The 21620-nt window shown below is 41.3% G+C and overlaps 1 protein-coding gene across 6 annotated transcripts in view; it reads right to left on the reverse strand.

Annotated features, from left to right (window-relative positions):
• Positions 1-21365, reverse strand: part of ptprt (protein tyrosine phosphatase receptor type T) — a 318570-nt gene extending 297205 nt beyond the window's left edge. For 3 of the 6 annotated variants that reach the window (XM_051415102.1, XM_051415097.1, XM_051415096.1), the window contains exon 1: positions 20892-21365. In XM_051415102.1, the coding sequence (XP_051271062.1) occupies positions 20892-20979 (88 nt within the window). In that variant the 5' untranslated portion in view covers positions 20980-21365. The remainder of the gene's footprint in view (positions 1-20891) is intronic. The other 3 variants (XM_051415100.1, XM_051415099.1, XM_051415098.1) reach the window with 1 other exon arrangement.
• Between the last annotated feature and the right edge of the window lie 255 nt (positions 21366-21620).

Below are 21620 nucleotides of genomic sequence, written 5' to 3' on the forward strand. Positions count from 1 at the left end.
CACACACACACACACACACACACACACACACACACACAGGTGAGCAACGTTCTACAGCCGGTAAACAAATTACAGACAGTTATGTGTGAAAATTCATTATCACATGTACACACACACACACATACACACACACACACACACTCAACCAATCACTTACGTGAACCACAAAGCGGGGTATAATTACTCTCTCTCCTTCCTTCCCTCTCTCTCTCTCTCCCTGAGTCTCTCACTCATCTAAATGCTAATGCAGTATCTAACCTTTATGCAGCGTAGCTAAGCTAACAATTGGCTTTGACTGTTGGGTGCTCTTTAGCACTGAACTATATGGCAATTAACAGAGAGAGAGGGCGAAAGGGAGGATCATGACTTTGGATTATCAGCCTGATGACAACATTTTTGGAAAATAACTTCTACAACAAGGAAAGGAGTTGTGTGTGTGTGTGTGTGTGTGTGTGTGTGTGTGTGTATGTATGTGTGAATGCTCATTTAAATGTTTGAGACAATGAGTGCAGTTGTGGGTGTGGTTCCACGTTGACGTCATATTGCGCAGAAAAAATTGCAAGCGGCAACATGAGAAAAATCAATCCTCTCACCTATGAATGAGCTATAGCACCAAGCATATTTGCCCAACATGATAATGCCACTGTGTGTAAATAAATGATTTTGAGTTTTTGAGTTTGGTTTAGAAAAACTTGGACTGCACAGAGCCCTGACCTGAACCCCATGCAATACCTCTGGGATGAACTGAAATACCGAACATCTAGTGTCCAACCTCACCAATGCTTGTGTGGCTGATGGGAAGTATGTGACAGGCTCGTCTCAGACAGTGTACCTCTGCGTACATGTGTGTCCATGTACAAGATCATGTCTATCTATAGCATGCATCTGTATCTATGTTGTTTGAGTGTTTGGTTTATGGGTGTATTTTTTGTGTGTGTGTGTGTGTGTGTGTGTGTGTGTGTGTGTGTGTGTGTGTGTGTGTGTGTGTGCCTTTGTGTGTTTTGGTATTCAAGGTCCGAACAGCTAGTATCAGTATTCCATGACTGTATTCATTCACTGTTTTCCTCTACCAACCAGACACCAATTACTGCTGCCAATCACACACACACACACACACACACACACACACACACACACACACACACACAAACATACAGTACTAAGGAAAAACTCAGTTGGACACACGCACACCCCTGGGCAGTCCCAGTGTGTGAAAGTATGAACAAAAGTCATCTATCACTCCCCCTGTCTCACACACACTGCCTCCCTCTTTCCCTGTTGCCATTCTCATTCCAAGATCATTAAAACCATTTTATTAATTTATGTATTAATTATTAAAAAAAAATGTACCATCATCAGCAAAACTTCGGCGTGTGTGTGTTGGTTGTTTGTGTGTGTTTGTGTAGACAAATCGAGACCAAGAATATTTTTTCAGGTCCTTTAATGAAAACCATTGGGCTTTCAATGCAAATTCATGAACTCCACTAGGTGCACACACAATTATTTATTTTTTACTTACTGGTGGCTTATTAGGAAAGGAAGTCTATCGCAAAAAAAATAAAAATATAATAGACACATGGGAGAAGATAGTTTGTGACCATGTAGACGTACACACTGCCTGGAGGTTGAGGAACAAACATACACACTCCCACACCCTCAAGGCATGATGTCAGCTTTATTCATCACCACACACACTGATCTTGTTTCATTTTTTCGCAGGGGAAATCATACACACACACTCACCCACAGCCACCTGTACTGCTTTACGTCCACAAACACACTAACCTGAAAAACCCTTCAGACTACACACACATTTCAAACAAAACGACATGCACATACATACGGGCACGCACACACACACTGCCTATAAACTAGCCAAGGACAGTAAACTAGTCAACTGGAGGCCTTTTTAAACAGGTGTTCTACTTTCTACTGTCCAAACCCATTCATCTCAACCTCGATCAGCTAGAGAGAGAGAAACAGGGAGCGAGACAGAGGGAGAGTGAGCGAAAGAGAGAAGGGAGAAACTTTGTGAATTATTGTAAAGAGTAAAACAATGAATGGGAAATGAAACATCTCTTCACAAACTCTCAGTTTGTATCTGGTGTCACTGAAACAATTCCTCTGTCACTTTCCTGCTCTGCCTCTCTCTCTCTCTCTCTCTCTTTCTCTTTTCTCTCTCTCTCTCTCGACATCCACCTGATAACAGTCACAATCCGGTCCTCAAAAATTCAATTAACTTTAGCTGCCTCTTTAGCTCATTAGTCCGTGTGCCTCGCTAGTGGGAACAATAGTCGAAACAGCACATTTAGATTGGTCTTCCAGTAATAGTAGGTCTCATTTGCATCTCATTAGCATGTTGTTTGCATATCTGACCTGCTGCTTTCTGATTGCATTATGGCCTAACTGCATTTGAATGATGTTGTTTTTACTCTTTTTATATTACGAGGTGAGCAGGTTCAACGGTTGAAATAGTGATAAATAAATAAATAGAAATAGTGAAATAGATAACGGGTAAAATAATGCAACAAGGCTGGTAGAAGCAGTCTATTTAGACTGAACACAGCCTGTGACATTCAGCTACAAAATGACTGAATTTAGTAATTATTTATCGAACACACCATCTCTTACGATGTAGCTGGTCTTAAGTAAGGTTTGTGAAAGGATTCATTGTGAATTATGTGTTCTACCAATCAAAAACTGAAGGTACACCCCCACAAGTGTCATTTCAATTTCAGTTAGACCTCTTCTCCCTCACTCACCCTTTCTCCAAATATTTCACCCATTTGCGTCAAGAGAAGCTTGTGCAACTGTCGAATTTGAGAATGCATTTCTAGTTTCAGTGCCACAAATTTGGGGCCAGTAGCTATCATTATTTTAACAGGAATCACTCACCTTGTTTTGTGTAATACTACACCACTAGACTACAAAGTGCAGCATCATTACCTTCTACTGTTTCTCTCTCCACTCGATATTTGTTTAGAACCCACATTTAGTGCTGACTGTGGAGCAGTTTTGTTTGGCTGAAGGTTGGTGGCCTCAGAGAATTCTCTGGATATACGCCCAAATTCAACCCGAGTAGAGGTCTGATGAACCATAATAATAATAATTACTGATTGAAAACACTTGCGTGGAAGAGTATTGTGTCTTCTTAAAATTTACAAATGTACAAAAGAGTTTCATGAGCATTTTTAGGGTAAGGCGAAAAATGCTTGTCGAAGAGTGGATACATAGATGTGTTGTGTGTGTGTATGTGATGAGAGAACGTGAAAGGAGACCATTGAGTCAAATGTTATCAGCATCCGCAGCTGTGCGGTAATAGCCTACATACACATAATGACAGCATATGTGTATATATGTGTGTGTGGGGGTGTGTGTTGATGGGCTAATGAGCAGCCATGTTGTTTTGGAGTTTCGAGTCATTTAGAGCACATTTGCATTAAATTTTAGATTTCATTGGCAACCATTTTGCTTTTAGTCTCCAGATTCATACAACATGGCATGAATCTCTTCTTTCTTTTTCTGTGTCCTCCTGACTTCCATCCTTATCCTCTAACCTCACTCCTGTTTTTAAGAAATACTTACAGTGTATGTATACAGTGTAATTGTGTCACATTTCACTTATATAAATAAAATATTGGTCTATTCCAGAGAAATAATCTGGGCCATAACCAATGTTGTTCTGTTTAAAGTGAGTCTCTCGTGGATGTTTTATTAAAAGGTTCAAATGTGATGTGGTGTCAAAACCAGGATTATGAGTCCACATCAGTGGACACTCTGTGCTGTCTAATTCAAGAACTAGTGATTTTTTTGCACTTGTGCTCAGTAAAAAGAGATGAGACAAATTATTAAGTGAATGGTAATTTCTATTGAGACAAACTCCTGCTCCTGTCTCCTGTGATGCTGTTTGGTCCAGTGTCTGTCTGACTGACCCTAAAGTTCCTGCAGTGTATCCTCCTCCTGGAGGTCCTCCAATAGTGCTTAAACTTTAGGATTCTAAGGTTCATTTTAAAGCAAATAGTCCAGAAAATAAGCAAAGGCACGAGAACTAAACCAGGACAGAACTTAAAATTCCCTTTAGCACATTTCAGTTTACGGTCAGTGTCAGTCTGTTTGTCAGGGGTGTTAAGCACCACAAACCCCAATAGTTCTTTGGGTCATCAGAAAGTATATCAGAAACCTTTTTGTGGGTCAAGAACTATAATCTACGAGCTAAGGTTTGTTTGACATGTAGGTAAATCTCAATCACTCAAAATGCTTTCTTCTTCTTATGGTTGAAAATGTCTACACAGTAAGGAATCACACTGGTGTTTCAGACTGGCAAAGCAGTTGCCTCTCCACTATGCATGAGCATTTTCCAAGTGAACACTGTGTTTTACAAAGTTGTGAACCCTATAGGGAGAGGCTTTTGGCCAAAGAAGGAAAAGTTGCAAGAGCCAGATCAAAGCACCACTCCAGACTGAAACACCGGGAGCTGACTGAAAGTCTTCATATTTTTCTAAAGATAGTCACAAAAAATTAGGCCAAAGGTTTGCACAACCTGCTTTTATATTTCTTTTCTCTCATACTAACCCTCCTTTTGTTACCTCTTGCTGTTTTCTGGACAGTCAGATTAGTAAGAGATATCAGGGTTCAAAATGAAATGTTAACTCTTGCAAACAGCAAGCTACAGCTAAATTTAGATACCAGTATATTTAATGTAAATTTAGTGAAACTAAATCCCAGCAGTGGTTGTTATGAAATTTGACTGCGTCTCACTCAGAAACTTCTACAACAAGTACTTCAGGAGAATTATAATTTATATGATTTAACAGGCCAGCTACAAAATGCCCTGGAATATTACATATAAAATATGCTCTTTACTCTGCAAATACAGCTTTTTGAACGTGAACTTGATAGTAGCTGATACAACGCTGGTTAGCCGTCCTTATAGAGGACACAGCTAAAGAAGCACTGCATCTACATAATGCACACACACACACCAAGCCAGCCTAGCTCTGACCCTCTCCACAGGGAGCCATGCGTGACGGTGGCATTAACTTTCAACAGAAAATTAGCCTCAGCCAACCAATTAACCAGCTCTTAAATCTCTTTAGTGAGGACACAATGTGTGTATGTGTGTGTGTGAGATAGAGAGAAACAAAAGAGAACATGAGGGTGTGTGTTTGAGTGGGACAGTCAAAAAAGAGAGGGTGTGTGCGTTTGTGTGCGAGTGTGAATGTTGAGCAAAGGTTAATAGGACCTCAAGAGGGATAAGACAAGGGCCTTGTTACCTTCCCAGAGCTGTCTTCTCCTGCCACAGGCACACACACACACACACACACACACACACACACACACACACACACACACACACACACACACACACACACACACACACACACAGGGGCTCAGTGCCAAAGCTGGTGGTCTATTGAGCAGCAGGGTAGTTCATTACTGTCCATGGCTTACATTTGCACTAATGCTCCTTAATACCCAACACTCTCCTCTTATCACACTCCCTCTCTATCACTATCTTTTCTCTTTCTTTTTATGCTGTCTCTTTTCTTTTTTCTTTTCTTTCTTGCATCGTCCTCTGCAGCTCTACCCCGGTTGCTCCCACTACCTCGCAGGAGTTACACACCAGACATGACTGGGCTTCTGAGAGACAAATTACCGTGTGTGTGCATGACATGACAGTTATGTCTTCAATGAGGACCGATGCAAGTTGAACAAGTTGAATGAGCAGATGAGGAATGATTGCTTTAGAATTTAGAGTTTTGGGGCAAAAGGCTGCTGATTATTGATCCTCTTGATGCTGGCACAGGTAGCCTAAAGTGTGGTCAACTAATGATAGCTGGCTAGGCTAAATATTCAGTCCCATCCAAACTACACAAAGGCCAGTATTCAAATGAGAGCCATGTTCAACAAATAAAGGCAGGGAAAAAAAGAAAACAATCTCTATTTTTCTCCATCACTCTCTTTCACACTTTCTCTCCTTCTTACTTTCTTTGTTGACCTTTCTCTCCCTTTTAACCTGAGACCATCTTTCTTTATCTCGCTCTCTGCTTTTATTTTCTTACACTCTCCCTTTCTGTCACTATGTCATTCTTTTTCGTCTCTCACCCTGTCACTCTCTCTCATTCTCTCCCTTTATCTCTCTCATTTTACATCTTGGGCTGTCACTCCCTCTTTCATTGCTCATCTCTCTCTCTCCCATCTCCATCTATCCATAAAGCTCTCTCTCCCTCTAATCACCCTCTTTTCTTCTCTTTCTTGTTATCTCTTTCCGCTCTAATCTTTAGAAAGGGAAAGGACTGCTCTCATGGCATAGTTAATATCAGCTCTGAGATACAGACAGGGTCGACACAGTTGGCTGGCTGCTGCTGGTATTGCGTTTCTTTGGGTTTTGTTGCTCCTTTGTCAGTCATGCTATTCTGGGCTACAGACTGACAGCCTGATAGAATAAGACTATGGCTCTCAGATAGCTGTAGCCTCTGTTGACTTGAAGCAGTGATACAAAAGTTATGGAAGTCACTTATAACTTTCTTACAGTGATAGGCTTTATATAGCTTGCAACTGTGAATTAGACATAATGAAACAACAAATTAAGATATGATAAGCAGTCAACATAATAAACTGAAGACACATTAGATGTGTTCTAATCCTGCTGTTTTTATATGCATTTATTATTTGCTGATTTGATTGATCCAAGGTATTTTAACCCAAACCGCGATCTTTTCCTCAACCAAACCAAGTAGTTTTGATCCGTAAACCTAACCATATTGCCACAGTTTCACATCACGTTCATATGTTTATTATTTTTACCATGACAACAAAGGTCACCTGACTACATCCTTTCGTGCACATCCAAAATCCAGAGTAAAGTGTGTATAGTTTTCAGAAAAACTGGCCTTTGGAGCAGTGGTCTTTTGTTTTCAGGATAACAGGTTATGAAACAAACGAGCTTTTGGCCCAATGCAACATTTTTCAGACTATTGGGGTTTCGGGGGAATAGGCCTCAGGAACAAGGTTGACGTGCTTTCTTGATCTAAACATCCAGCCTCACTTCTTCCCTTAAATGTTTTACGTTCATAACATCACGCTTTGTTTCTGAGAGAAGTACACACAGGTCATTTTAGGCATTGGAACCGTTGACCAACGATGTCAATTTCCTGATGCAGTGTCAGATTAGATGATGGAAACATGCACTGATTTGTTTTTGTATTTTTTTATTTCACTTAATACATTTATTTCTTCATCTGATGTTAAACAGACAAGGGCTAGTGTGTACAGTAAGTGGGACATTTTGTGAGCTGAGAATGAAGTTTTACAATTCGAAGCACCAATCTGCTGATGGCATTTCTAGCGTTAATTGGGACTCGAGTCTGGGCTTTAAAATGATGAGACTATTTCAAACCACACTTATGGAGCCGAAATGGGTCGTGCACCTGTTTCATGTGGGTCCATGCATGTTAAGAGTGTTTTAATGGACCATTATCTCACTGCATACAACTGTGGAGGACTTAAAGTATATTCATAATTAGTCATGATTCATAACTCAGCGGTAGCCATCAACAAAGTCTCATCCAGCATCTGCTCTGCAATTATCTTCTGCTATAGTAACAGCTACTGCAGCCTATTCTCTCTTAAAGGTTATGGAGAGAGGTTGAAACAGCATTTTGTAATGCAAACCGCTACTCTTTTCAACTACATGACAAGTTACAAGTTTGTGATTATCTTGAAGAAATAACATCTGACAACGTCCACAAATGATCCATAAAGGATTTGTTGCTGTCTGACTTGCATTGGGGGAATTCCCTTGAATAAAACTTCATTACCCAAAAGCATCTTCTATTCCACCTAATTCAGTGAGTCATGAGAAGACATTTGCATCAAATTGAGCAAATTTGCAGAGACACCCATTTTTATTCCAACTTTTCTTTCATACTCCACTCTGCTCTGTCAGCATCACTCTTTATTATGACGATGATGGAAATGTACTTTCAAACCATGCAGAGAAAAAAGAGTTGTGTTTTACAGTGGTGATAATTCATATCTGTCTAAAATGATATTAATTTAATGGGTTGCACCATGATCACTGCTTTTAAAAGTAACAACTGTGTATATTATATTGCTCTTAAAAGTTTTTGCCTTAAATTGGAATTTGCAAGAGCAAACAGAATTTTAATTTGCAGTAATACTTAATTACATAAAGTAAAAAAAACAATGCATTAAGTTATGAATTGCATTTGAGCACAAAGTACTGCAACACTGTGAATGTATAGTGAGTCTGCTTCTGTCTCTTTCTCTCTATTCTCCTTCTCTATCTGGGTGGAAAGACTTTAGCGGTGCATAGCTTTCATCTAAAAATATGTATGACAGGCTCTGTGTTATTACAGTCAAAATGCCTTTTGCTCTTTAGCTTTCCATTATGTCAAAGTTGATGTGAATTTATTTATAGCCTGTTTAGTAACAAACTGGCACTTCATGAAGTTCTTTACAGAGAACAAAGGACAGAGACACAGATTAAATATAGATCGTCGCTCTGTCTGTACTGATGTGTCTGTGTATGTGTGTCAGCCTCTTTCTATGCCTCTATAGCTTTTTTCAGATGTGGAATATGTAGCATTGCTGGTTGTAATGGCTTCATGGGCATTGTGAGTCTGTTAAGTGTTCCGTAATGGCTCTGCTCAAACATGACAGGTCCGATGAGAGAAGTGGTACTGCAAGAAAGGTGGATAAAATATATCAAGAAGAAAACTTTTTTAAGATGCATAAATGATGCATTATAGAAGTTATGACTTTTCCATTGAGGCCTTTATCAATGATCATCTGGTGCATGAGGGATGCTTGCACCTCTGACGAGTGTATGAAGATGTGTAAGAAATGACTGCTCGCTCATAACAACAATGGCGGCTGTTAGCGTAGCGAGGTTAGCGTAGATGCTGCATCAGTTATATCAGAACTGGAAAGATGTTTTCTTTCTCTCTTCCCCCGACTGGCATCAGTTGACCACGTTATATGGTCCCTTAATTCAGTTGGTTGATGTTCACCCAGATGATTCATCCATTCACCTGCTGAGTATTTTATAATGCCTGCCCTTTTCTAAACAGTTTCCATGACGACTTCCCAGATGGTTCTGTCTAACAAACCATCTGGTGCAGTCAGGTAAATGCTGTATACTGTAAGAAGTTTGCATGGATCAATTTGTACTCTGATGATCATTAGGATTTTTTTTTTCCTCTTTTACCTTGAGGGCAAAAACAATAATCAATGAAAACACGTTTTTATTGACTGATCTGGCAGGGATCAGTCAATCTCCTCAAAATAAAAGAAATGACTAATTTCCACAATTTCATGGTGTACTTTATTAAGTTTTATTGTCATTTCTTATAGACATGGAAAATAAATTCAGTTAAAGTGGGACAAAATGTGTATTCAAGCCTTCCCTGTAGTTCTTATGTTCACGTGACAGCTTTCAATTGAGACTGGAGCCATGCTGACATGTTACAGAATTACTGGGATGGAAAAGGTCACTCGGGCACTTATTCAAACATGAGAATGACAGGTAAAACCACCTGCACATTTATGTAATAAAGTGCATATAAGAAAAAGGCTTTTGACTCTTCATCTCTCTAGCCCTCCCTCTTAAACTTTCTAATCTCCTGCATTCCCTTTCTACACTTCCTCCTCCACAATCAAGTCTTTATTCCTCCTCCTCACCTTCTCCCACTCATTCTCCCATCATTTGTCATTTCTGCCCTTTATCCTCCACACCCAAGCGCTCTCACTCTCCTGCTCTCTCATCTCTTCCTCCACTTCCTCCTCATCGCTTCACTTCTCCCTCCCTCTTTTCCTCCCAATCTCCCCCACTTATTTATCTCTTTCCATCACTCCTCCTTTCTCTCCCCTCTCTGTGAGTGACAGGTAAGGCAGCCGCTGCCATGCTCCCTGGCCGCGGAAATAGTTTTTCTGTCTATCTGTCCATCCACCTATCTGCCTAACCGTCTGTCTGTCTGTATCACTTAACTAGCCAGCGTTTCCTGTAGCCGGCAATGACAGAGGCAATTATCTGTTAATCGGCATTCAATCTGAGCTCACACACACCTTTAGACACACATACACAAGCAGTGCTATCCCTTTCAGTTCACACACACTTCTAAACAGCACTTTTTTGTGACTGACAGGTGAATGATTGATGTATTAATGGAAGCACATGTGGGTGGATTGGCAGACAAATAGATTGGTGAACTAGTGGAAGTGAGGGTGGGTGGGTGGGTGGGTGGATGGACGGATGGATGGATGGATGGATGGATGAAAAACACAACACAGATCAAAAATGAGGGCTTAAGACCAAGCTAAAAAGAGAGAGAGTGATAAGGAAACGGTGAGCAGATGTTGGATTACAGTTGTGTACACTTGGCAGTGTTTTAGTCAAGTGAGTGTATCTGTGTGTTTGTGTGTACTTTGTGTGTGTGTTTGTGTGTGTGGGTTTGTGTGTATTTTGTGTGTGTGTTTGTGTGTGTGTGTGTGTGTGTGTGTAGATGAGAGTCCACAAACAACAAGAAGATGGTTGGCTCCTTCAGACTGCTTCATCAAGAAAGGACATGTGTGTGTTCCCTGGTGTGTGTGTGTGGGTGTGTTGGCGTGCATTTGTATTTGTCTATGTGTGTGTGTGTGTGTGTGTGTGTGTGTGTGTGTGTGTGTGTGTGTGTGTGTATGTGTGTAAATAATGAGAGTCGAAATCCAACTGCCAGGCAAATATTATGATGTTTGCTCTTCTTCTTCTCTGTCTGCTGTGCTCTCTCCATCTCTCTCTCTCTCTCTCTCTCTGTCTAAACCTCTGTCTTTTTTAATTCATTCTTCCTCTCCCAACTTTATTCTCTTGTAATTAGTTTTCTTCTGTCTCTTCCTCTTCTCTTCCCCTTCTACTCTCTCTTCTCTCAGTATATTGCCTTGTCCCTCCTTTCCTGTCTTTCTACCTCCTGTCATTTTTGACCACTTATCCTCTCATTTCACTTTCTTCTATAATATAAAGAGTCTACAGCCATAATGTAATTAGTACTAAACACATAGTACAGTTAGTCATTAGTTTTGCAGGTATGTGGGGAAATATTTGATCAATCAAAATCCGTAAGTGTCAAGCTCATAGTGGAGCTAGTGGAAAAGTGAGGGAATAACCCAAGACAGTAGGGTTCACTGTAGCAAACAATGAATGTACCAATTTTGGTGCCAGTCCACCCAATAGATGTTGAGATATTTCAATGGATGTGTGAAAACTTGCTGCTGTGGCAATGTCAAAACCTAGACAATCACAAAAGTCACAAACCTTGCATATATGTAACAAATTTCATGGAAAAACCATTGAATTGTTTTTGAGACGTGTCATTCTGTTTTTGACATTTCAAAACCGATATTATCAATCTCATGGTGGTGAGAAACCTAGAAAAAAAGCCAAGGCATCACTAACTTAATTCTGCTTCATCGTCTAAGACCCACGGATACAGTATCTGTGGAAAATGTTGTAATGAACCATCCAACACCTGTTGACATTTTTAGGTCTGTACCGAAGTCCAAATACGCAAGTCCAGGCCATTATTTCTAATGATCATGATCTGTGATCACAGCAACACAACCAAGTCCGATGGAAACAAAAGTAGACAGACAGCCTGATTATCTAAAGCAATTTATTCTGAAGTAACACTGAAAGTGAGTGTATTGCTTATTCCACAGGAAATCTGTGTGCACACAATTACGGTAACTATGGTTAGTCAAAACCCGGCCAGGAATGGACAGTTTTAATGTGACTGTCTGCCTTCTTTTTCTTTTCCTCTTTGATATGTTTTGCTAACCTGGCTGCTGTTTCTACAAAAGAGTACTGATTGGCAGCAATGGCCATAACTACAAAAAGAGACCCAGGCTGTAATAAACTAGAATGATACTTAAGTGGATTACAATGGCCCATCTATCCTCTTACTGGAGAGTTTGATCTGTACACTTTGACATTTATACAATGCTTTTTCAAAGACCCGTGGAGTGGCTCTGACAGTGGCTCTGAATACATCTGCGTATCCATCTTCTGGGTAAGACTTCCCACGCAGTCTGACATAAATTACATTTGGCCACTGTGAGAATAAAGTGAATGATTCTCAAATATCATCTAATATCTTCTCTTCCGTTCTCTCTCTTTCAGCTAAACTCCATAACTTTGTTTATTACCTTCCTCCCTCTACCCACACCTATTTGTCTCATTTCCTCCTTTATTTTCCATCTGCCATCCATCCTCTCACCCTTTCCCTCCCTTCCACCTCATCTTCCTCTCCCTACCCCCTCCCAAGCTTGTTGATTCAGCCGACTAAGCAGCCTCTCAGTCTCTCTTGCCTAACATCTTCTATTAAATATGGATTAATTACTTCGAAACCTTGTTAAGCTTCGTTAAGACCCCTTGCATTAATCAGCAGTTATTTTAATTAGAGGAAAAGGAAGTTTTTAATGTGCCGCGCCGTGTATGTTTTACACCTCCGACATTCTAATCAGCTCAATCACGACTTGATTTGTCTCCAAGTTTGTTTTTCCATGTGAGACTTTGCAAAAGGAATTGAACCTTTATCCAACTGGGAAAAGTTGACTGAGCACCTGCCCTCTTCTTCAGCAATGTCTTGCCAAGTTACTCAAACTGGAGATCTTGAAAGGACTGTAAGGAGTACTGACCCCATGTTCACCAGACCACCTTGATATTCACAGTTCAAAAATGAACCTTTAAACCTTTAGTCAGATGTCTATATCTAATTTCTAGCTACCACTTTCCACAAAAAAATGTGTGATTTAGATGTTCACATAAGCTGCAATTACCCAGTCATAGAAAGCGGTAGGGCTGCACAATTGTCAAAATGATAATCATCCCAACTTAGTTGCCATTTCTGTAGCAAATATAACCTTTGGGGTTGGTGCGAACTCACCAAAGGTAAAACCTCCCATTAATATCCCTGTAAGAAGTTCCATTATTGCAAATATTCAAAATCCAAGTTCTATAGTCACCAAAAATCTTTTCTTGTAACCTTTGAGAGCTTAAAAGTGAGATAAAACTCTATTTATTGAAGCGATTCCTTATGAAGGTGGAGTCAAAAGTGCATTAAAACATGGAAGATGTACATCTGCACAATCCTTCCCTCAGGCTGGAATTTACAGCCTTCACAGGATAAAAACAAAAATATTTTCCACCTCATTTATGCCTGCTAGTATTCCACTGTTGAATTGCGTCTGGGATGCCATTATGCCCTTCCAAGGCTGAGGTTTCTGGATGCATTGTTGTATCATCTGTGACTCCTGTATAATTTATAGGCTGCTGTAAAATTCTCCCTGTATAATTTATGTATTGAACAAATTAACTGTAATTAATGGTTTAACCTGTTATAATGAAAGCATCAGAGACCACCAGGCATATCTTTTATTTAGGTAATTACTGCAAAACAGAGTCCTGGGCAACATGTTGGTGATGGTTTCTGCTTCTATGATGTTAACTATTAAACATTCTTATTCTGTACTGAATTAAAGGAAAGGAAGCAAATTACATCTGAAGTTGTTCCTAGCTGATATGCAAGTTAAGCAAAGATGGAACATTTTGCTTGTATCTGTATTATAATGCAGTAATAAACTTGAACCTTGTGAGTATGGAAATCCTATTTTGTGTCAATAGCAGTAAAAAACTAGCTTACTTTAAACATGTCATAGTAAAGAGCCATCTGAATCAACACTTGTAAGCATATCCACATCGGTTATTGTTTGTATTCTTGGTTTAATACACTGACAAACAACACAAAAATAAAAACTGCCAACTAGTAAGTCCAGGATTTTGATTCTTCTCACCAGCACTTTCACACAGAAATACATATGCAGTAAATCAGTGTGTACACACAGCCCGTTCTCACTCCCAAGTCGTCTCCCATATCACGGCTTGGTCACTGCCCTACCTTTCAAGGTACCCCTGTAGGTAGGCGTAGCATTTTGATGTGCCGTTGAAGTCAGATGACGTAGTATAAAGAGTGAGTATAAGTCTGCATATTTAGGAAATCCGGGCAAATGGATGAGTCAGTCACTGACCAAGTGGACATAATTGATGAGTTAGGAGTGAGAACATGTTGGTACACAGTGGCCTTCGTAGAAGATGTACATGCATGCCATCTAAGTAACAGGTGTGTTATAATATATATTTTTCTCCCAGCACAGTCTGTAAAGGTTTTATCTATCAAGTCTATCAATGTATTAGGGGTACACTTAGAACAGTTTATGATTATTTGTATATACATGTCTGGAAAACACATCATGAATATTACTTTCCGATGTCAGATTTTTAAGTTGTTGTTGATACATTTTATAAATGTTCTCACAAATGGCTCTTCTGAGACTCTAACTGAAAGCTTTGTACCTGATTCTTCCTGCTTTCAATGCTCCATAATACACATTGTACTCACCGTACCAAATATCCCAAGACCATTTAAGAGAGAATTATCTTTACTAATAATGGATGAATACTTGCTGTAGCTGTACATGTGTTTTCACTTAGTACTGTCTGCACTGTTAGTTCTGTTGATGCACCGAACAAATTCGCCCTTGGGGCCACTAAATATCCATTTTTATTGTCTTTCCATTAGATGTGCATTTCCCTATTTTTTATTTATTTATCATTCACTGCTCATAGTATCTCATTCGGTTTTCAGATATCCCCGCGGCAGACACAACTGTCAGTTTGAAACCATATTCCATCACCGCAGAACAGAACTCAGGGTTGTTTGCCTCCTGAAGGGAAATAACTTTGTTGTTGTTTTCAGGCAATAACTTTGATAACTGCCCATGAGCTTCCAGACAAATAGCATTTCAATCAAAGCATGCAGCGGGAGGAGTTTGTTTCGGTAGTGACAACAGTAAAAAAAAAAAAAATGTATGTCCGTTTAAAAAAGATATTTTTTGGCATTGAAGCAGCTCCTTATGTTTATTGGCTTTGGAACTTATCAGGAGATTGTAATCTATCTGAAACATTGGTTCACATTGATTGACATTCAACCCTTCACCTTTAGGGAACAGTCTTTCCAGCCTTAAATTATGAAATTTCAGACCCAAATGAATTAAACTGGGCAGATCTTGCAGAGGTGAAGTCAATCTGGGTGCATCTTCCACATAGGTTAACTTTGGTGATCTTTGACATTTGCACAATGATCAAAAGCAAAACCCTCTCGCCAGTGCTGATCTTCAGTTGAATGGAGAATCAAAGTCAAAAACAAGAGAATCTAGCTATAAGTAAGAGCTGTGACATGGGTTATGAGGTCGGTCTTGAGATAGGGGTGATGGTGCAAATACGTGTCTTCAGTAAACTTTATTAACTTCTTGTCAAGAAAGGGACTGAGATAGCAGACAGTGAGCAAGCAGCTAATTTAAAGATCATTTTATAGCTAAAGGCAGAAGGGAATGACACCAAATGTCCACAGCTGGACTCCAATCGGGGACATTGCAATAATGTTGTATGTAGGCAATCTATAGGGCCGGGATATTTCTCAGAAAGAAAGAGCCAAAACAGTTTGACCTTTGATCGGGTGTACTGGTGCCTTTGGACCACTACAGCCCACTCGGAGCCTCGCAGCCCAGCTTTGTGGGCTATTGTGGCTGGTTAGCGTGTTCCTGGTTAGCTTGCCAACAGCAGCACCTCTCCAACTAGCTGTGTGCATTAACCATATGTCACAGAGCTTCCAGCACCACTTATTTTTTTGGGGCACGTAAATACATTACACGAATCCACCTCACACACTCTTGCACAAACACACCTTTTCTCTCTAAGTGTATATCATTGACTGCAGAAAGTGGTCTCTCTCACTCTTTCCACCCTCTCTCTCGCTTTCAGCTCCGCTACCCACTTTTAGTATTCATTCAAAGAAACAGCTCTCTCTCTCTCTCTCTCTCTCTCTCTCTCTCTCTCTCTCTCTCTCTCTCTTCACACACACACACACACACAGACACGCGCGACGCCCCGGCACTCACCATGCCCTGCTATTAGGCTGTCAGTTAGTCAGGCCAATAGAATAAGTGGCGTGGATTAGGCAGACACACACACAGTGAGGGAGGATGGACAGCATACTAAACAGAGTGGGGCATGAGGTGACAGACATCCTGTCATAAAGCTCTCTCTCACTCTCTCTCTCTCTCTCTCTCACTTGAACACACACACACACACACACAGCAGAGGAAACAATTATAGCCACTCAGACAGTCGATAACAGTGAGACATAATCAACTTAGTGTCATTTTTTTTCTTTTCTTGACCTCCTGTCATCCTTTCTCTTTGTCATTTCCTCCAACTACTCGTCTTTTGCTCTTCCATCTGCTTTTTTTGCCTTTCTATCTTACTCGTCCTGCTCCTTTTCCTCCTCTTCCTCTGCCTCATCTCATTTAGACAGGAGTGATGAACGAGGGAACAGACGACAGGACTCTTACCGCACTTTTGTCCTTCCACCTTCCCTTTGCCTAAAATCCTCTCCTCTTTTCTCTTTTTCTCTCCTTCTTTCTCCTCTCCTCTTTTCTGCCTTAGTCTTCCCTTTATCCTTGCCTCCTATTCCTTCAAGGTCCTTCTGTCTTTTTTCTGTTCCCTTCTTCTTCCTTGGCCTTATCCTACTTTCCTCCTCTATTTTCTCTCTTCTTCTTCACTGTCTTCCTATCTTTCCTTCTCCATATCCTTCTCACCAATCCTTCCTTCACCTGCTCCACTCCTGCCCTACATCACTGTAGTCATTCCCCATCTGTCCTCCTCACCTTTCCTCTCCTTCATCCCCCTCTTTCCTCCCACTTTTGTCTCTTATTCTTGCCATTTTTCCATCCCCCTCTCAGCTCCCCGCACCCACACTCCATTCTCCTCCTCTCTTTTTTCTGCCTTCACTGCCTCCTCTTCTTTCCTCACCTCTTTGCCCAGACTTCCCCATCCTGCTTCCTTTTCTTTTCTCTCTTAAGCTCAGTTCTTCCCCTCCTCTCCTCCCACTTCTTCCCCAATTCTTTCATTCTTTGCCCCTGCCCTCTCACCTCTTCCTCTTATTTTCTCCTCACCTTCACCCATATTTACTATTCCTCCTCCTCTCTCCTCTGCTCACCTTTACCTTTCCACTCTTCCGTCCTCCTCTGTTTGTATGACACTGTCTCTGTCACATGAAGCACCACACACACACACACACACACACACACACACACACACACACACACACACACACACACACACACACACACACACACCACACTAATCACATAAAGGGCTCTATAATTAGGGAATTGAAGGCTGTTGATTTGATCAAATCCAAAGACTTCTCTACGTCCCTCCAACATGTCAACACCGAGTCAAGGAGAGACAGAGAGAGAAAGCGATACATGGTCACTCCCTTTCTCTTTCTCCTTTCGTTCTCTTTCTCTCACTCTTTCCCCTTCTGTCCTTTCTTACTGCCAAAGAAATCTAATTAAGTGGCATATAAATTGTAAATTGGTTTCCCTGAAAACACACACACACACACACACACACCTCAACGCCCTAGTTGTCACCTCTAGATCCGACCGGATGTTCAACAATTAGCGATCACTGGAGCTCAAAGGCATGAATCAGGAGCCCAGCTGCACCCAACACACACGCAGGATGAAAAGGACGGCCTTGAGTAACACATGCCTTTGCTTTGTTGAACACAAAGCTACTGCGAAAGGGAAGAAACGAGACATTTTTAGAAAGTAAGTTCACCCAAATACCAGCAACTAAGTCCTCATTCCAAAATGACAAAACAGATCATCTGTCAATGCTTTCCAAATGACCCAAATCAGAATCTTCAATATGCTTAAAGCTACAGATCAATTGTTCAAATAGGCCTTTGTTTTCTCTGCACAGAGCCAAACCAACTGTTTCCCCCTGTTTCCAGACTGTATGCTAAGCTAAGACAACCGACTGCTGGCTGAAGCTTCATATTTGTGGTACATGCTTGGTAGTAATCTTCTCATCTGACTCTATCCCAAAATGTTGAACTATTCCTTTAAGGTTTGGTTAAGTTTAGGTAACTAAAAAACACTTGGTTCAGGTTAGGGAACAGTCACCTTCATGGATAAAGGAGGTCAACACAGACCGTTGGTGGGAGATCTAGGGGTATCTAGCCAGGTAGATGCAGTTTCAGTTTAATTTCCTGAAGTGTTGAGCTATTAGCTGAAAGTTCTACCTCAGTGAGAGTGATGAGAGCAACATGGTCTGCAAATTGAGCTGTTTGGCCAGGCAACCACACACCCCCAGACCTCCTATATTCGGACGACTGAGAGGGCGATTACCACTTCTACAAGATGTCAGTATGACTGACTGACAGACAGACACACAGACAGACTCAGGGTGAGATCATTTTCTTCATCACTGACTTTCAGTCTATAATCATTATTGCTGAATGGGTTTCTTCACATTTATTCTAAAAACAAAACCCAGCAGTTGGAATTGGAATAAGAAAGATTATTAGAATCACTCTGGTCGCTCTGTGAACATGTGTGTGAAAGAGAGAGAGAGAGAGAGAGAGAGAGAGAGAGAGAGAGAGTGTGTGTGTGTGTGTGAGTGAGACACGATGGATAGATCTGATGTACCAATGTCGCCCCCTAACGGCACAGGAGCAAACAGTCAGTGAAATATCGCTCAGCTCTCTTTCCCAGTCTCTCTCAAGCGCACACACAGACACACAAACGCACACACGCACACACACACACACACACACACACACACACGCACAGACGCTGCACAAACACACACTCCCAATGAAATAACTGGTTATGGGCAGATTTCAGAATGACACACATATCCCAGCAAAACTCAAAGTCTGACTTGTAAAGCAATACAAGAAAAAATAAAAAGTCTGAAAAATCTCCTGGTTTCTCCTTCTTACCCCGACCACATCCTCATGAGCACATGAAGCTGTACTGCAATATTTACTATGAATCTACATTGAAGACCAGCTCTATTTCATCAGTTAAAGGTGGGTTTAAACAGTGTTCTCTCCTACATGTCTGCCGATATCAATGTGCTGAGTTTAAAGCACACATTGTGTTGTTCAAGGCTTGTTTCTGGCGTCCACTCACATCAGTTTTGGCGAAACTGATACTTGTTATTTCACCATAACACGCAATGTAGCGGTTTTCTCCGCTGCACCATTACGCACGGAGAGAGGGTCGGCTGCTCCGCCGCGCTGCAGCGCAGAGCCGGAGCCAGAGACAGAGAGAGGGAGGGAGGGAGGACTCACTGTTTGGAGCCAGTCTTCCCTTCAAAGTAGCCTCTTTTTGCAACCTTACAAGTCATGAATACCAAGCAGAAGGTGCCGAGAGAGAGGCGGACACAGAGCCGACAGGCTGCCGCAGCAGTCTACTGAAAACATCACTGATTTAAAGAGATTGTTCCTGCTACCGCAGCCTTAACTTGGCTTACTGATTGATGCGGAGTTGCAGCATAGGACACACTCAGACCGACGATGTGATTAAGTCTCATCTTTTATCACAGTTTTTTTTAAACAGACAGAAAATCCGGTTTTAACTCATGGATCATGCGAGACAGCCGATTATTCTCAAGGCCAGACAGACACAATGTGATTTTATTCTGATTGTACAAAATGCGTTTAACAATCATTACATGTTTAAACTCCTAAATAACCGCACTTCGATTCATCTCCATATTATCCTGAGGCTTTTGTGTGTTTTATCGAGGAATGAAGCTGGATATGTTTGTGGGAGCAAACTTTAAGTCAGCTCTGCTTTAATCCGGCTGCTGGCTGCTTTTATTTCTCTGTAAAGCTTCTTTTTGTCATGGTTGATAATCACAATCATCACTGATTCGATCTAAGGTTGGAAAACACTGCGAGCCTGCAAACTCTCCAAACCTCTCCGGCGCGTAACAAGTGCCAGACAAGTGCTGGCTCCTGACTGCCGTGGTGCTGCTGCGGGATGTGAGACGATCCCGAAGCTTCAACTCCGGGGGATGAAACTGAGCAGCTGCATATTGACTTAAAGATGAATACAGCATCGGCTGTGATTGCTCTTTTGAGAAGCAAACGGAGAAGACGATGTGTAAATTAGATGTCAGATCAGTTATTTGCGACTAAAAGTTGAATAAAAGCTGCATAAATTGTGACTGGTGAATGGACTATATATCCCATGACACTGCTGTACAGTAATACTTGTGCTTGATTGTTGTAGCACACGACAAAATATGAATCTCATCACTGAATAAATAAACCAGGGGACGCTTTCACAGACAGTTTGCGCTGAGACGGAGCCAAGACGCACCGATCCGCCCGCATCTAAAAACACCCAGCGAGTTCACAGCGAAACCTAACCTACATATAAACACAACAACACCCAAGTCACATATTAACCCTCAACAGCATACATTCCGGGAAGCTTCATGGAGCTAAACCTCCCAAAGTGTCCAAAACTTCACACCAAACCTCCAGCGCGCACACCAGAGCTGTGAGGGAAGAGCCCGATATGAAGCAAACAACAATCCATTATCAGCACCACCCGCTATATTCTGTCATAAATCACTTATTTCCATAAACAAGTGATTTATGGTATGATATATATTAAGACCCCTGCGCGCACACACGGCCATAAATTCTATTCAACAACTGAGAATGTGCTCCAAACTAGACTTTAGGGATGTTTTACCATCACAATATCCAACAATATAACATTTGCAGCTGCATGATCCGCACAAATCAACGTGTATGTGCATCTTATATTCTCTTGTGCACCACTTCATCGCCGTGGCTTTCACTGCCGATTCAGACTCAAAAGAAATGATTAAAGCGCACCAAAACACAGACAGTATGAGTGATTTTAAAAAAAAACCCACAAATTAAACAGACAGATCGCTTTACCTGGAAAGAATTGTCCGGCAGTAAATCCCAAAAGTACAAAGTAGAGGAAAGCTGCAGGCAAAACGAGAGAATAACTCCGTTTATCCATTTCTTTTCTTCTTTTTTCTTCGTGTTTTTGCTCAGTCGTGCGGATTATTTTACATACTCCCGTCTGGTCCTTAAACTGGTTTTCCTTAGTTCGGGACAGCAGTGATAACAACAGTGAGAACAGTAATACAATCCTCGCATTGGTGGACAAGAAGAGACAGAAAGACACAAGTAGAAGCAAAGAGAGAAGTTGGAGGCAAATAAACAGGAGCTCTCTCCTTTCTTTTCCTCTCCTCCCGGGTCCGACACAGCGAGCCTGTGTGTGTGTGTGTGTGTGTGCGTCAATGCCCGCGTGTGTGCCAGAGAGTGTGTGAGAGGGGCACAGAGTGTGTGTGCGCGCGCTCAGACGGTCTCTGACAGACTGACGTTGAGTTGGAGAGGAATGGAGAGCAGTGCGCACCACACCGGGTTCCAGACACCCGCGTAAAGACGCGCGCATTAACGCGTGCACAACTTCCGACCGCGAGTTTCAAAATAAGATCAAGTAATAGCAGAATGGAAATTGAATTTTAACAGCAGGGAATAGTCACAAAGCGTCAGAGAGAGGTCAGAATTGAACAGAAGAGGCGCAAATACATCGCTGGACAATTTCTGGGAAGCGTATTGATACTGTGAGGAGAAATGTGCCTGGCTTTCAGATTT

This window comes from Dicentrarchus labrax, unplaced genomic scaffold (assembly GCF_905237075.1).
Source record: "Dicentrarchus labrax unplaced genomic scaffold, dlabrax2021, whole genome shotgun sequence".
Classification (NCBI taxonomy): Eukaryota; Metazoa; Chordata; class Actinopteri; family Moronidae; genus Dicentrarchus; species Dicentrarchus labrax.